At 36.2% G+C, this 16,631-nt stretch overlaps 1 protein-coding gene across 1 annotated transcript; it reads right to left on the bottom strand.

Moving 5' to 3' along the window:
- Nucleotides 1–3,829: 3,829 nt before the first annotated feature.
- On the bottom strand, nucleotides 3,830–4,381 carry LOC149015921 (uncharacterized). The gene has a single exon (XM_089156636.1). The coding sequence runs from the start codon at nucleotides 4,379–4,381 to the stop codon at nucleotides 3,830–3,832; it is 552 nt and encodes a 183-aa protein (XP_089012762.1).
- Nucleotides 4,382–16,631: the final 12,250 nt, after the last annotated feature.

The following is a 16,631-nucleotide window of genomic DNA, read 5'->3' as shown; positions in this document are numbered from 1 at the left end:
TGAATTCAATTCTGTTTGGATTACGTCATTACATTTTGGCCAATCATTTCTTCATTTACATTCATTAACAAATTTATTTTCAAGATTCTTGTCTTGTTGTATTATTTCAACAATAACATAACATGCAAAAATGTTGTTGATCACTTTATCTTTTCGGTTCCATCTTCTTCCTGCAATGACATAACTAATCGAGATCTCTTTATTATTATTAGGTACCTAAACCTCTTCTAGGGTTTTATAGAAAGTTGTCTTCAGGATTTTTATAATCAATTATTTTCATATTATGATCATTTTGATCATTTGCTCATTTCCTTTCTCTAAGATTTTATCATTGGTATTTTACGTTTTAAACGTGGTTTAATTTCAGTTGCATTGATAGATTGTCCTGCCAGAACATTAACCCAAATTAGTTGCAGCTGAAATATAAAATTTAGTAACTCTTAGCAATTCAACAAATTTGGCAGTTGATTTATACTACTTTGTAAATACATTATCTTTTGAACTTCAGGTTCACATTGCTCAGTGCAATGATCTAAATGAGATAATGATAATGCATTTCAATCAATCTTTTTTTCCAACTATTTATTCTCTCCCCCCTAATGTTGGAAAAACTAATTCATCAAATTGATAATCAGCAAGTCTTACTTTAAATAAATCTACAATCATTGGCAAGATATTGAATTATATAAGAAAATACATATCAAACATATATTCCCAACTTTATTTGGGTATTCATCTTTGTGCATTGTAGTGGAGCAATTGAAAGATAAACCACACATCCAAAAATTGTAAGACGAGAAATATTTGGCTTCTAACCTTAAGCCAATTATAATAGGGAGAATTAATAATAACTTGTTGACTTGATGCATACAAGTAATGCTACATATAAAATAGCATATCCGCATGCTGACATGAGATTTTGTTCTCATAATGGTTTAGCTATTAATTTGAGACATTTAATAAATGATTTTGCCAAACCATTCTGGACATAAAATGAGCAACAATAATCTCAGTTGTTATACATGAATTATAAAGCTTGAGATGTAAATTCACCAACATTATCAAGATAAATTGTTTTTATCTTATAATATATAAATTGTGCTCTTAATTTAATTATTTGAGCAAGCAATCTCGCAAATACCAAATTGTGAGTTCATAATGAATATACATATGATCATTTTATAGTTGCATCTACTACAATTATATATTCTCTAAATGGTCCACATGATGGGTGAATCTGTCCATATATTTCACCCTGTACACTTTTCAAAAACACAAAATATTCAATATCAACTTTAGCTCATGAATATCTAATAATAGATTTCCCTTGAAAACAAGCAACATAAAAAATTCACTTAATTAAAGATAACAAATGAATTTTCAATAACTTTTTCACATCATACTTGATCCGGGATTATCCGATAGGTCATGCCAAATAATAAAACTATCAGAATCAATGTTCTTTTGATTTACCCAAATATGTGTTTCAACTATGCAAATATTCGTGTAGTACAAATCGGGAGAAAAAATTTAACATTTTTGTAGTAATGTATAGATATTCACTTTTACCATCATTGGAGTCTCAATCTGATAATCATTTTGGCAAATACCTTTGAAACTTAATAAGTTTATTGAAAATTACTACAAAATAATGCATTATTTATAGCCAATTTGATCTCCCAGGTAATAATAGATTAGCTCTTCTAAAACTATCAATCAATGTTGTACTATCAATTATTGTATGAACATTGGTTTTCATGTCATCAAATGAGATAAATATTTTTTTCTCTCAGTATAATATGCGTTGTAGCACATTAGAGAATGTTCATATTCTTCATCAAAATAAAATAAAATACATCAAAAAATATATAGAAAGTCAATTTAAAAAAATTAGAAGGAAAAAATATTAAATTTAAGATAAACTAACATATAAGATAAGATCTTATGGGAAAATAATTACAAACTAACATAATATCAATTTTATTTTTATTTGAACTCCAGTAATACAAACAAATCTTCAATTTTTATTTTCAAAGGAGTTTACAGCATCTAGATATGTAATATCTGTGAGGTCATCAAAATCATCATTTTTACAGACAAAATTTGCTTCAGTATCATTATTTTAGAAAGTCAAATTTATCTCCACATTATTTTCATTCATTTAATTAAAGCTTGACAAAGCTTAACGAAATATTATAGAGTACGATAAATACATGCCTAATGATATTTTATATCACATCAATGATAAATATTATATTTACTTCTAGACCATTTAAATTGAGAATCATTATTATTTTCTTATTTATTTCTATCATAATTACGGTAATTATTCCATCTTTTGCCTTCTTTCAGGCTTATCATGAATTGTTACTACATTCACTTCAAAGAATGGAGCAGACCCAATAGAACAAGCTTCATGATTTTTCATTTATAATCCATTATTTTACTCAGTCACAAAAAAAATGATATCATTCAGAGTATTTTTTTTAAAACTCTTTTTCATGATATTGCTATTGTAATAGCACATTTAAAACATGAAAAGTCGAAAAATATTTTTCTTTCCAGTAAGTCCTCATCAATAATATTTTCTCCACATAATTTCAATTGAGAACTAGTTTTAAAAAGTGTAATACTGGTACTCATTTACGTTTTAAATCTTGCAACTTCATGTGTACCTGCAGAACTATATTCATTTACAGTTTCAAATCTTGCAGCTTCAGGTACATCCAACAGTATTTATGGTGCAAAGCTAATAACCACTATATACAATAAATAAAACCATCATGTTGAGATTGATTAATGACAAACCACATCTGTCAAGGCAACCTAATATCTTATTCTTTGTTTGACTCTTAGATTCAATAAAATATATATCTTAATCATGATGCACTTACATTACAAGATGAAGAAGACAAACTTCATTGTTACAAAAATGCGCGGGGAGGTTGATCATCCTTTTTATCTTCGAATAGAAAGCATAATGGTATATAGTATGCTGTCTTTCTTCTCAAAATGCAATTACTTTGAGCGGAGTCATTCTGATAAAGTGTTATAAAATAAAGAAAATATATTAAATACAAAGAAAAAAATTAGGACAAGATAAATTCAACTCTTCTATTGAGTTATTCATTACATATTTATAATGGAACTAATCTTCTCTAATATGGAAATATCAAAGTCTATATACAATAAGATAATCTTGATATGGAATGATGGATTGTTAAGATCTTCGATTAATATGGGAATGCGGATCACCAAGATCGTACGTTAAGATGGCTGAAATCTTCATTTTAAAGTTACATATTTTGGTATGATCTCTTTGGGGGTAAGCCCTGTCATCAAACTAACAATTTGGGCCGAAAGCTATCAAAGGAAACCCAATTAACTTTAGGTTCCCAATCTGCAATTAGGGTAGTGGCATACACATGTCTGCTATTAGGAGATGGCGGTGGTGTTTTTCTACACCTCCCTCTCTCTCTCTCTCTTTTTTTTTTTTTTTTTTTTTTTTTTGAACTCAATCCCTGCAATTGTGTGTGTACGAACCACGACGGAATGGCGAGTGAGGTTCCCGACAACTTGTTCCTTGGTGAAGTGAAAATCGCTAGCAGAAAACACAGCTTTGAAGACTTCAACAAGCAAATTCTTCGGGCTTTCTTAGAATCTCCACTCTAACCAGTTGATCCACACAGCTTCCTCCTCAACTCACTTCAGTGGAAATGATGGCTGCTTGCACATATTCTTTCTCTCTCAATTTTTTTTCTTCGGTTGGGGTCTAAAAGGAGAGCATCTGCTATCTTACTAGGAATATAGACGCCATTCATGATTCTTTTTACCGAAAACCCCAAACCGAGCACTGTAGTGTAATTTGAACCGCGAGCATCCTCACCACTTGAACCCGTCTTCCTCCGAGACTAGAGGTGGGCAGAGGGTATCCTGTCACAGAATCCGGGTGACCAGTAGGGAGAGGCATCTCCAGATTACTGTTAGTGAAAGGAATTCCGCCACCGGAATCCAACACTATGGACAGAATCTTAGGGATTAGACTTGGTGCCGGGCTCGGTGAACTCTTTTGATGTTGATGGTGAAGAAACGGCCACCGGAATGCCGGAGTTGATGGGAGAATCCCACTAGAGATTGGGGATGGCGTAGCTTCTGGTGGAAGTTCTGGTGACAAAGCCCCCTCGTTCGTCACCTTTGGTGAAGTAACCTTAACTGCCAGTTTCTTTACATCGTTACAGGCCTTGAGAGAACCATTGTTGAAGCTGTAAGAGAAATAACACAAACCAGACCGATTTGGGTTCCACTTGAAAGAGGTTGTGTTAGGGATTTGTATGCTGATAAGCACATTTATGTGTGAAATCTTAGGGCATAAAGCATGCATTTTATACACTTAGAGTGGAGTTACCTTGGGTTTTATGTTGTTTTTGCAGATTTTAGGACTTTTCAAGATTTAAGCAAATATTTGGAGTTTTGGGCTTGAATCATGCTATTTTACACGTCAAGAAGTTCATTCAAATTCTCAAATGCAAAAATGGGCCTGATCTGGAGCATGATGGGCTAGAGATGTGTGATTATGGGCCAACTCCGAAATATTGAAGAGATAAAGAAGGCAAATCTAATCTACGGCTGAGATTTTAAATCAAATCTACAGAGATATTATTGAGAGAGTCCAAATGGAAAAGAGTCCTTGCATACCTCAATATCTTATTTCCTATCTTGGATTTAATTAAAGAAAGAAAAAGAGGAAAAAGAATTATATTCAGAAAGAATAATCCCGTTTTTGAATGCCTCTGTCCAATTTCGATCAAACCCTTCATCGAACGGTCATCTGATGTCCGATCGTGCTGATTTTTGGAGGAGAGCTTCACGAGTACTTAAACCTCAAATCCAACGGTGGAATTATGCATCTGATCCTTCTAAGTTGGCGCGATTACTACGTCAAAACCCTAATTGGCTGAGTCAGATAGAAACCCTGAGTTTTATTCAAATTCAGCCGTGCTTCATATCTCATGTAAACTCTATAAAAGGAGATCATATTCCATCAAAAGAGAACATGTTCTAGAGTTTAGTAGAAGCATTGTTTCTTCTCTCTTCAGTTTATTTAGGCTTTCTCTAGTTTTCTTTGCTTGCAGTTGTGAGATTTTAAATTTCTAGATTCAATGTTTAGATTTAATTTTTATGTAATTTAATTCACGTTCAAGTTTCAAGTTCAAGTTTCAAGTTTTTAGATTCGTTTTTCTCTGGGTCTAGCAATTGCAGATTTAGATCATTCTAGATCTAGATCTGGTTGTTAGGGTTGGTTGAGATTCGAATCATTTGTTCAATTCGCAAGTAAGTAATTTTTTTTATTAATCTTCTCTCCTCCCTCCATTCCCGCTTCTATCTACCCCTCCATATTCTTAATTTAGGATTTACTTTCAGCATTATTTATTGTTCTCCCTTCCCCTGGATCCTTGATCAGAGATGCCTACAGTCATGCCTCTCTTTGGTTAAGGCTTCCTTTTCCTTTAATTGCTTTGTTTATTGCTTTGTTATTTACTTTCTGCCTATTCATTCATCATCTCGGACCACATAACCGGAGCAAGCCTACAGTCGTGCCTCTGCTTCTGGTGACGGGTGGTGTTACATCTGCATTTTAGCTATTTCCTTTTCCTTTTATTGCTTTGTTTATTTCTTTGTTTATTGCTTTGTTTATTGCTTTGTTATTGTTCGCATTTTTTTTCCTGTCTTTTATTTATGCATTGATTGTGTTTAATTTATTTTTCGTTTCAATTCGATTGCATTAGACATATAGATTAGGATCGTTTAGTTTGGTTAATTAGTTAACAAAAAATTGAATCATTCTACTCTCGCATTACTATTAAGAAGTTCAATTCTAAGTGGCATATTAGCTACACGATACCGTGCGCTTGCGGTTACTTTTAAATTTCATAGACAAGTTTTTGGCGCCGTTGCCGGGGAGGTATTAATCCACTTTGTTTTTCTCATTCTTAGGTAAATCAAAGTGATTTAAAAATTAAAAAAATAAAATTCAAAGATATTACTCTTAACTTGAGTAGAAACAAAAACGTATAGTAGTCCCCACTCTACTGCAGAATCCCTAGGATTCGATTGTTGGTGGCTCTGAAGACTATACGGATTCCCTTGCTGTCAAACCTATAAGCGCTCAGCTATACGGCAACCTTACAGCTTTGGAATCATTGTTTCAATCTTTGTGGTGGGAAATTCACTACTGTCCCTTCATTTTTGTTATTTTCTTTTCTTTTATTCTTTAGTTACTTTATTTATTTTATTTCATAAGAGTCATTAATTGCATTAAGTGGTTAGTGCATGTGTGTCTGGACTCGTGATTCTACAAATAGAATTGTCCGAGTGTCTAACTTGACCATGGAAGGTCTACCTCCACCACCTCCACCTAAGAGTCTTAGGGATAGATTTTATCCAACCTGATCTGCACAACCTTCCTGTATACATTTACCTGAAGTGAGGGGTAATAATTTTGAGCTCAAATCTCATTATCTATCTATGTTACCCCAATTTCATGGGCTACCTGATCAAGATGCATATTTGTTCCTTAGGGAGTTTGAGGAGATTTGTGTCCTTATGAAGGTACAACAACTTACTGATGATGCCGTAAGACTACGGTTTATTACCTTTGCATTAAAAGACCAAGCAAAAAAGTGGCTTTATAGCTTACCTAGGGATAGCATTATCACATGGGAACAATTTACTGTGCTCTTCTTGAAAAAATTCTTTCCTTTCTCTAAGACGAATAAAATAAGAAATGATGTTCTTCAATTTCGTCAGAAACCCAGTGAGTCTTTTGCTAAGGTAATGGAGAGGTTTCAAAGCCTTCTCCAAGAATGCCCTCACCATGGTATAGAATTATGGCATTTATGCCAAATAATTTATGAGGGTATCGATTACCAAACAAAGCAACTTTTGGAATCAATGTGCCCCACAGGATTTACATCATTCACTGATGATTTCGAAGCTTGGAATTTTCTTTTAGACCTAGCTGATAGAACTAGAGAATGGGAGTCAACCCAAGAGTCTGAAAGGACTAGTAGGGGATATTTTATTGATAGCCAAGTTCATAAGGAAGTACAAATAGATAACATTTTGAAAAAGTTAGAGACTTTGGTAGTTAAAGCTGCACCACCAAGTCAAGCACATTTTATTGACAAATCTATTGCTATGTGTGCATGGTGTCAGTCTCCTACACATGTAATTGAGGTATGTCCTAGCTATTCTGGAGGCCAACATGAGAATGTCAGTGCGATGTTTCCAAACCCGTACAGTAACACGTACAATCCTGGATGGAAGAATCATCCTAACTTTTCATGGTCTCAAGGGCAAAACCAAAATGGATTAAGCAATTATTCCACACAAAATCAAATTGGTGCCCCTCAAAAGCAAAATGCCCAATTTTCTCATTATCCAAATGTCCAGTTCCCTCAAGCCCCAAATTTCCAGAATGCCAATTTAGCTAGACCTATCAATCCACCTATTATGCCTCATATGCCTCACATTGCACAAAATCAATCATCACCTGGTTTCAACAGAGGTAACAATCCAAAGTTTTCTCGTCTCTCTTCCTTAAAGAAGAATATAGAAGTACTTTCCAGCACCTTCATGACTTCTATACATAATATGGAAAAACAAATTTCCACTCTTGCAAGTGCTTTATCTGAGCGAGAAAAAGGTAAAATGCCTAGCCAACCTGAGTTAAATCCTAGGATTCAGATTCAACAAAGACCACAAAATCAAGTCAACCAAGTTGAATCCTCCCATTCTTCTTTAGCTTCAATTAATTATGTGTCTGCATTGAGAAGTGGGAAAGGGTATTTAACAGGTGAGTCACATATTAATGAAAAGAGCGAGATTAGTGACCACTGTGATGAGGAGAATGTTCAAGTATCTCCTAATGAGGGTTTGTCTGAGAAACCCATAGAAGTTGAGGATGAGCCAGTTGCTTTAGCAGTACCTAAGTTTGGTGAACCACTATCAGAAACTATAAGAAAAGAGCAAATTTCAAATGAGAGTCCTTATGTTCCTAAGGCTCCTTATCCTAGTTGTCTAGTGAATAAGAAGAAGACTGCAACTATGGAGAAAATTTTTGATGTCTTCAAAAAGGTAGAAGTGAATATCCCTCTTTTGGATGTCATATCTCAGATCCCCGCCTATGCAAAAGTGTTGAAAGATTTATGTACTCATAAAAGAATCACTAGCATTCCCAAAAAGGCGTTCTTGGCAGGTAACATTAGTTCCATAATTACTCAACCTGTAGCAGCCAAGTATAAGGATCCAGGGAGCCCCACCATAGCTTGTGTCATAGGCAATACACACATTGAACATGCTTTACTTGATCTTGGTGCAAGTGTAAATCTGTTGCCTTACCATGTTTATAAGCAACTAGGATTGGGAGAATTGAAAGCAACTAGAACTACTCTTCAGTTGGCAGATAGGTCAGTTAAGATTCCTAAAGGGATGGTTGAAGATGTTTTACTGAAAGTGGGAGAATTTATTTTTCCAGTTGATTTCATTGTGCTAGATACTAAACCTTTTTCAATCAAGGATGAAATCCCAATAATTTTAGGAAGACCACTTTTGGCTACTAGTAATGCATTAATCAATTGTCGAAATGGCCTCTTACGATTATCTTTTGGAAATCAAACTGTAGAGTTTAATATGTTCAGGATAGGGAAACAATCACAAATAGAAGAAGAGATCAATATGCTTGAGGAATCTTTTGATTTTCCTAATGATGTGATTACCAACTTTGAGATTGATTTTGATTCTAAATTTCAAGAATGTATGGATATGTTGGATGATGATAGTGAAACTTTCTTTTCCAAAGTCTTAAATTTTCACACACCTTTGGAGCCTATTAATCCTCTATCCATCTCCATCTCCATTCCCAAGCCCTCAATAATTGAACCCCCCAAGCTAGAATTGAAAGAGTTGCCTTCTAATTTAAAGTATGCTTTCCTGAGACAAGATAATCATCTTCCTGTTATTGTTGTCTCTGATTTAACTTCTGACAAAGCAGAAGAGTTGATCACACTGTTGAATGATAATAGAGAAGCATTGGGTTGGTTTGTCACTCATATCAAAGGTCTAAGCTCTACCATTGAACAACATCATATTCATCTTATAAAAGATGCAAAACCTTCTAGAGAACCTCAACGTATGATGAGAATTTTTTTTTAACATTTTGAATGTTTTTCTTGAGATCTTTAGAGATGATTTTTCGATTCACGGTTTTTCTTATTTGGAGTGTCTTCCCCATCATACATTGATATTAAAGATAAGACTAAAGCTTCCCATGATAAGCACATCTTGACTGAAAGGTATACCCCTCATTTGTCTTCTTTGTTTAGCATACATCCATTGAGGACATTGCATTACTTAAGTGTGGGAGGGTATAGCTGCATTGTAGATTTTAACTTTGACTTTTGGTTATTATACATATTATTTCAATTGCTATGATGTGTGAAATGAGAGTGATTTTGGTACCCATCATGAACACATAAAAACCCTGTTGAGAGGAAGGTAACTTGTATATATGTTGAGATGAGACTTTCCTTAGAAAAATAAAAGGCCCTTAACTTAAGGCGTCGAACCATCTTTCCTGAGTAGGGCATGACAAAAGAAGAAAAAAGAAGAAGAAGAAAAAAAGAGTAGAAAGTAAAAGTTGAATTCCTTGGAACTAGACAGGGCACTCTGACTCAGGAATCGAGGTGACTTGATTGAAACTCTTAGGAAGGAGATTATTGAAAAGAACTCTCGCATCACTGTGTATGTGGGCATATGCAAAGCAAAGCTACAAAGTAACTTGGGTTTCTGGTGTCTGCTCCACCATGTCATTCAAGCCAACCGTAGTGGAGTAATGTAGAGTTCACTACTCAAAAGAAATAAAAAAGAGAAATAAATACAAGTGTCATCAATGCCTTGGTAAAATTGTTTGGTCAAAAATACTTCAAAACCTTAGTCCTTGGTCCCCTTACTTTATGAGTGGTTTTGCTTAAAGGAGAGGTGTACTTGAAAGATATAAGGTGAGTCCTTGATTGAGATATATGCTAAGTCTCAAAAATCAATATGGGGTAATAAAGTTCAAGTGTGGGTGATCTTAAATCAATGGTGAGAAAAATTGTCATAGCTATTGATCTTGTATGAGTACTTACCAATTGTTAGAGTTGGAATTTGCAATGTTTTATTTTGAGCTAAAAATTGGAATTTTGGATGTACATTCACTGCAAACATCCACGAGACAAAACTCGTCCTCTAGAGGTAACCTAGTGGTTTAAAGGCCTGTTGCACATTCTAAGTGTAACCGTGATTCCTACGAAAGAGAATTAGGATTTATTTTGTTGCACTAGTTTCTTACTTGCATTTGAATTCTCTTTAATTTTTGCTTGAGGACAAGCTTAGTCTAAGTGTGGGGGAATCTGATAAGCACATTTATGTGTGAAATCTTAGGGCATAAAGCATGCATTTTATAGAGTGGAGTTACCTTGGGTTTTATGTTGTTTTTGCAGATTTTAGGACTTTTCAAGATTTAAGCAAATATTTGGAGTTTTGGGCTTGAATCATGCTATTTTACACGTCAAGAAGTTCATTCAAATTCTCAAATGCAAAAATGGGCCTGATCTGGAGCATGATGGGCTAGAGATGTGTGATTATGGGCCAACTCCGAAATATTGAAGAGATAAAGAAGGCAAATCTAATCTACGGCTGAGATTTTAAATCAAATCTACAGAGATATTATTGAGAGAGTCCAAATGGAAAAGAGTCCTTGCATACCTCAATATCTTATTTCCTATCTTGGATTTAATTAAAGAAAGAAAAAGAGGAAAAAGAATTATATTCAGAAAGAATAATCCCGTTTTTGAATGCCTCTGTCCAGTTTCGATCAAACCCTTCATCGAACGGTCATCTGATGTCCAATCGTGCTGATTTTTGGAGGAGAGCTTCACGAGTACTTAAACCTCAAATCCAACGGTGGAATTATGCATCTGATCTCTCTAAGTTGGCGCGATTACTACGTCAAAACCCTAATTGGCTGAGTCAGATAGAAACCCTGAGTTTTATTCAAATTCAGCCGTGCTTCATATCTCATGTAAACTCTATAAAAGGAGATCATATTCCATCAAAAGAGAACATGTTCTAGAGTTTAGTAGAAGCATTGTTTCTTCTCTCTTCAGTTTATTTAGGCTTTCTTTAGTTTTCTTTGCTTGCAATTGTGAGATTTTAAATTTCTAGATTCAATGTTTAGATTTAATTTTTATGTAATGCAATTCACGTTCAAGTTTCAAGTTCAAGTTTCAAGTTTTTAGATTCGTTTTCTCTGGGTCTAGCAATTGCAGATTTAGATCATTCTAGATCTAGATCTGGTTGTTAGGGTTGGTTGAGATTCGAATCATTTGTTCAATTCGCAAATAAGTAATTTTTTTTTATTAATCTTCTCTCCTCCCTCCATTCCCGCTTCTATCTACCCCTCCATATTCTTAATTTAGGATTTACTTTCAGCATTATTTATTGTTCTCCCTTCCCCTGGATCCTTGATCAGAGATACCTACAGTTGTGCCTCTCTTTGGTTAAGGCTTCCTTTTCCTTTAATTGCTTTGTTATTTACTTTCTGCCTATTCATTCATCATCTCGGACCACATAACTGGAGCAAGCCTACAGTCGTGCCTCTTCTTCTAGTGACGGGTGGTGTTGCATATGCATTTTAGCTATTTCCTTTTCCTTTTATTGCTTTGTTTATTTCTTTGTTTATTGCTTTGTTATTGTTCGCATTTTTTTTCCTGTCTTTTATTTATGCATTGATTGTGTTTAATTTATTTTTCGTTTCAATTCGATTGCATTAGACATATAGATTAGGATCGTTTAGTTTAGTAAATTAGTTAACAAAAGATTGAATCATTCCACTCTCGCATTACTATTAAGAAGTTCAATTCTAAGTGGCATATCTCCCTGAGATCGACCCGTTAGCTACACGATACCGTGCGCTTGCGGTTACCTTTTAATTTCACAGACATATGCCGATTAGGGATTTGTATTCTACAATGAGAACAACGACGAAAGCAGACCCGTCGATGCTGCCCGGTTGGAGCCTTTGCGGCATGTGCAACCTGCTTTGAATTTTGTTTTTCCGCTGTCAAAATTATACAAGAGCCTGCACTGCATGGACACTGAAGATTAGGATATGAAGAGTTTGATGGTCGAATTTGGGCTCCACCAGAAAATGTGGTTCTTGAGGAATTATCACACCACTCAAAGAAACATAGCCTCCATTTTCCTGTCGTATGGGACATCTGTCAAACTTGCGACCAAGATTTTTGTCGGTGTTAGCAGTAAGAACCAAACAAGTGCCAGACCCGTTCACGCTTGTGTGACAGAGCATCTTCCTTTGCTACTTCCAATAGATACAAGAACGTACCATCATTGTCGTCCACTAACGCTTGGTCTCTCCCACCGTTCATCCCTGAATCTCTCATGAGACTTCTTTTGTTCTTCCCTCCTTCGCCAGATTTCTAGGCTAGGGTTGTAGAATCTGAGCATCGACGAGGTTCAGAGAATGGAATGGACAGAACTTGAAGATGAGATTGATTGTTGGATCAAGGCTGCCAATGTTGTTCTTCGAATTCTTTTCCCAATGAATGGAGACCTCGTGATCGGGTCTTCTTTGGCCTCTGATCTTTCTTTCTCAGACGTAACCAGAGAATGCACTATTCAACTTTTGAATCTTGTTAACGCCAGGGACCTGATGCCCGAATTTGATGCGATGTTCTCCAATCAGCTCTGAACTGAAGTGATGATGACTTGGAAAAGGCTTGGTGAATCAATCAGAGGGATATTCCTGGATTTGAAAATTCCGTTAACGCTCGAATGCTTTCCCTCTGAGATCATCAATGATCTCCACAAACTCACCAAGAGAATGGTAGCTCACAAGGTGGTGGCCAAAGAGGCCGAAGGTTCCATGAATGGCTGTGAATCTGGGTATCTGTTCGTTCCCAACTGCTTCCTCTTATTGTCTGAAAAAGAAGAGCTTTCATTTTCACCGCCACCTCACATGTCTCGCAGAAACCACCGCGGCCTCCGCCAGCAGCTTGATAACGATGTCTCTCACATCTCTAGCGCTGGTTGTGGAGGCGTCGGCGCTAGAGCTGGTGGTGGTTCTTGTGCAAGACAGTGGTAGCATGACCAGCACTAAATTCCATGTGACTTGTCATCTCCTCTCTCAACTCTGGAGAGAGTGAACTAATAGTGGGGATGAGAGTGTCGGCAACCACCATTGGGGCCCACCACATGTTATTGAAATGCAGTTGACCTAGCGGCGTCAAATGTCGCTGAGAGAGTTTGTGATGAGCAATACCCTTGTAATCCAAATCCAACACCGTAGGAGATTGGTGCAATGGACCATGAAGCTCATTGAAGAGAGGAAGATCATGCTCTTCAAGAGTTAGAAAGCAAGGGAGTGGTGGCTGGAGTGTTCAGAGCTTACCTAGTCCAAGCTTGGTGATGGGTTATATATTTGATCCATACCTCAAGAGATAGTATGCTTTACAGCCCTTGGATGTTGATTTGATGAGATGGAGGGTGGAGATGGCTTCTAGGAGTGGCTTGTTCAACAAGCTAGGTTGTGTGACCAGCTGGAGACTTTGTTGGAGAGTTGAGATGTCAACATTAGATTTGGCTTTGATGTGACACATGCCCATAGTTGGGGGGACAAGAAGATAGATGCAATGTCCAAGGCAAGCTTGGGCCACGTGAAGAGCTCCTTTGTCAACAATAGCATTTAATGCCTCTTGGGACCTTCAATGCTAAGTTGAGAGCTTTGTCAGGCCATTTAATGTTGAGTGGACAGCTTTGGACAAAGATATGCTGAGTATCATATTTTTCCTATTCTCTGCTGAGAAGTCATATAAAGCCAGCTGTATGTCTTAGAAGTGCCCAGTTCGAGAAGTGCCAAAATGACCATAACAAATCTCTACGGTTTAGGATGCTTGTGCAGCCCCATGAAAATGACCTTGGTTTGACTACCACCAATAACGAACAAGAAGGAAAATATTTTTCCTTGAATACCTGTCCCCAAAGACTATCAAGATTTTCCAAGAGCCTCCAACATTGCCTTGCCGGTAGTGCTTGATTGAATCCATTAAAGTCTACGAATTCCATTCCTTGTTGTGTCTTGCTCATGCACATCATCTTGGACCAAGCAAACACCTTTTCTATCATTGAGTTTGTTGCATATCTATCAAAAACATAAACACTGACATTGCATATGTCAACATTGTGAAATCCCCTAGGATAACCCGAAAACCATCTTCTAGGTCTAAGAACCAGAAATGTGAATAGAAGATAGTTGTGGCCCATCCAAGTAGAAACCATTGAATCGGAATCAGAACCAGAACAAATGTACATGGATGGTGAAGACGAAGAATCTGGCGTTTTACTAAGTTTTGGAAGAAGATCTGACACGAACACCGATGAACTAAGAAGATGGACTAAGAGCTCACTAATGATACAGTTGGAAGGTCCCAAGTTCAAGGAAGACCCCGTAGTAATGCTTGCAAAGTGCTAAGCCACAAAACACCCACCCTAAGAAACCCCTCTTGGAGAAATGTGAGGGTGGGGTCAATTGGGTGGGATTTCCCCGGGCATCCACCCCTGGTGTCCGTGGGTGGAAAATGGAAAATTTGGGTTTCTGAGTTTGTGGACCTACTATTCGAAGCTATTTTCACCCTAAAATGTATTATTTTATTGCCCATTCGTTAGAGAATCCAATACGTGTCACATAAACCGTTTTAGTGAAGGAGGAAGTTGTGTAACTGATCTAGCAAGTGATCCGAGTTTTATTCCATGAAATTGAAGGTAAGTTACTCTTCCAACTACTTGAATCATCAATTTGATATTATTGACAAAAGAAATCAATTAGGGAAGATTGATTCAATTAAGAAAACCTTAACCTTGATTAGATCTAGCGATATAAGTGATTCCCTAATCCCTCTAAGTTGCTAAATTTTTCTTTACGGAAAGATTTCTGAGAACTCTTAGATTAAGGTCTATTTAATTCATTATTAGATTTGAGATCTAGATTTTTTTTTTTAGGTTAAACTAAAGGTGCCAATTGTGTACCGAAACCATACCATACCGTAACGTACCAAACTGCGATGTTTCAAATAGCACCGTACCACTACGTTTTCAAATTTGGTATGGTATGTACCAAATAGATTTTTGGAATTTGGTATGATATGGTTTCGATTTCAAGCACTTCCGTCGGTATGTACCGAATACCGTACCGATTTACCATATACCATATACCATTTACTATATTGTGTCTAAAGGTCATTTTTGTACTTTAAACTTAAGTTCCTAAATCTTCATTTTAGACTTCTACTGTTTTAGAATTCTAAGTTCCTTGGAAAAAGGTGGGAGTGGGACACCGCTAAGGGTGAAAATTCTTGAAAATGTGTAAATTTTTACTTTTCCTTTAAATCCCGAAATGGTAGAGTGTTTGGTTGCTTGGGGGGGAAGGGAGTCCGGCTGTTGGGCCTTTCCCCCATCTATTTTAACCCCTTTGTGGGATTTGTGGGTTGGGAAGGTGGCCCCCTTTTAACCCTTTTTTCTCCTCCCCTACGTGGGACCCATGTTTTTTTCCCCCTTGCAGGCCCTCTTTTTAGAATTCTAAGTTCCTTCAAGTTCGAGAGTTTGACTCCTTTGCTTCAAGTTTGATCAGTCCACGAAGAAAGGAGATTACTTTAGCTTTGAAAATTTAATTGAAGATTTAGACTCTTCTTCTTCTCCTCCTTCGTCGTCTTATTAGTCTTGTTTGATTATCCATCAAATCCAACAATCATTAGAAACAGGTGATGTCAATGCTACCCTTGAGCTTCTTCGTTTGCATGCTCCATTCATTCTCGATGTTCATCAACTTCTCTTCCGTTTAAAGAAATAGGTACTTATGATGCAATTTATGGCACTGGAAGCTGGTTCTGCACTTTTTCCCCTTTTATCTAACTTCGACGATCTCATTTGCTCCTACCCCTCACAGTAAGACTCCACCAGTCATTCTTGATTCACAAAATTTAGATCATGTTGTGCGTTCTCTTTTCTGCTGAGCGCACTTTGAGTTTTCAGTTCAATGTTTGTGTCCATCATCTTTATGTTTTATTTCGGATGATTAGAATATTCCGCAACTAATTGTTGATCTGAGGTAAATCATCTTTTAGTTCTGTTCACAGTGATTGGAAATTTCTATTCTTCATTGATTGAATTGTTGTTCTGAAATTCATCATGAATCTCTTAATTTATGGTTGAAAATTACTAAACGCACAATTGTTGCTTTTGTGGGGTCTCTTTTTTGTGTTAAATGTTCTCGAGAATCATTTTAGAGTCTAAATTGCTTAGTCAAATATGTTGAAGAAATATTGTTATGATGATCTTAAAAGTTACATTCTAGATAATACAGGTTGCAATATCATGTGAAATGAAGATTCCAGAACTGTTGAGTAGCCTATTGCAGAAGTTATTAGCTCAATTGATGGGTTTGATGGAGGATCCCATTGTAATAAGAGGAGCATTTCTCTTTTGTTAGTGTTGCATTGTGTTCTTCGATATTAAAG

The sequence above is a fragment of the Hakea prostrata genome, chromosome 5 (genome assembly GCF_041222555.1).
Source record: "Hakea prostrata isolate BN-2017 chromosome 5, UWA_Hpros_2, whole genome shotgun sequence".
NCBI lineage: Eukaryota > Viridiplantae > Streptophyta > Magnoliopsida > Proteales > Proteaceae > Hakea > Hakea prostrata.
This window is presented reverse-complemented; position numbering and strand designations above follow the sequence as displayed.

Coding starts and splice junctions, on each gene's coding strand:
- LOC149015921 (XM_089156636.1), bottom strand. CDS start 4,381: ATGCATGCTTTATGCCCTAAGATTTCACACATAAATGTGCTTATCAGC.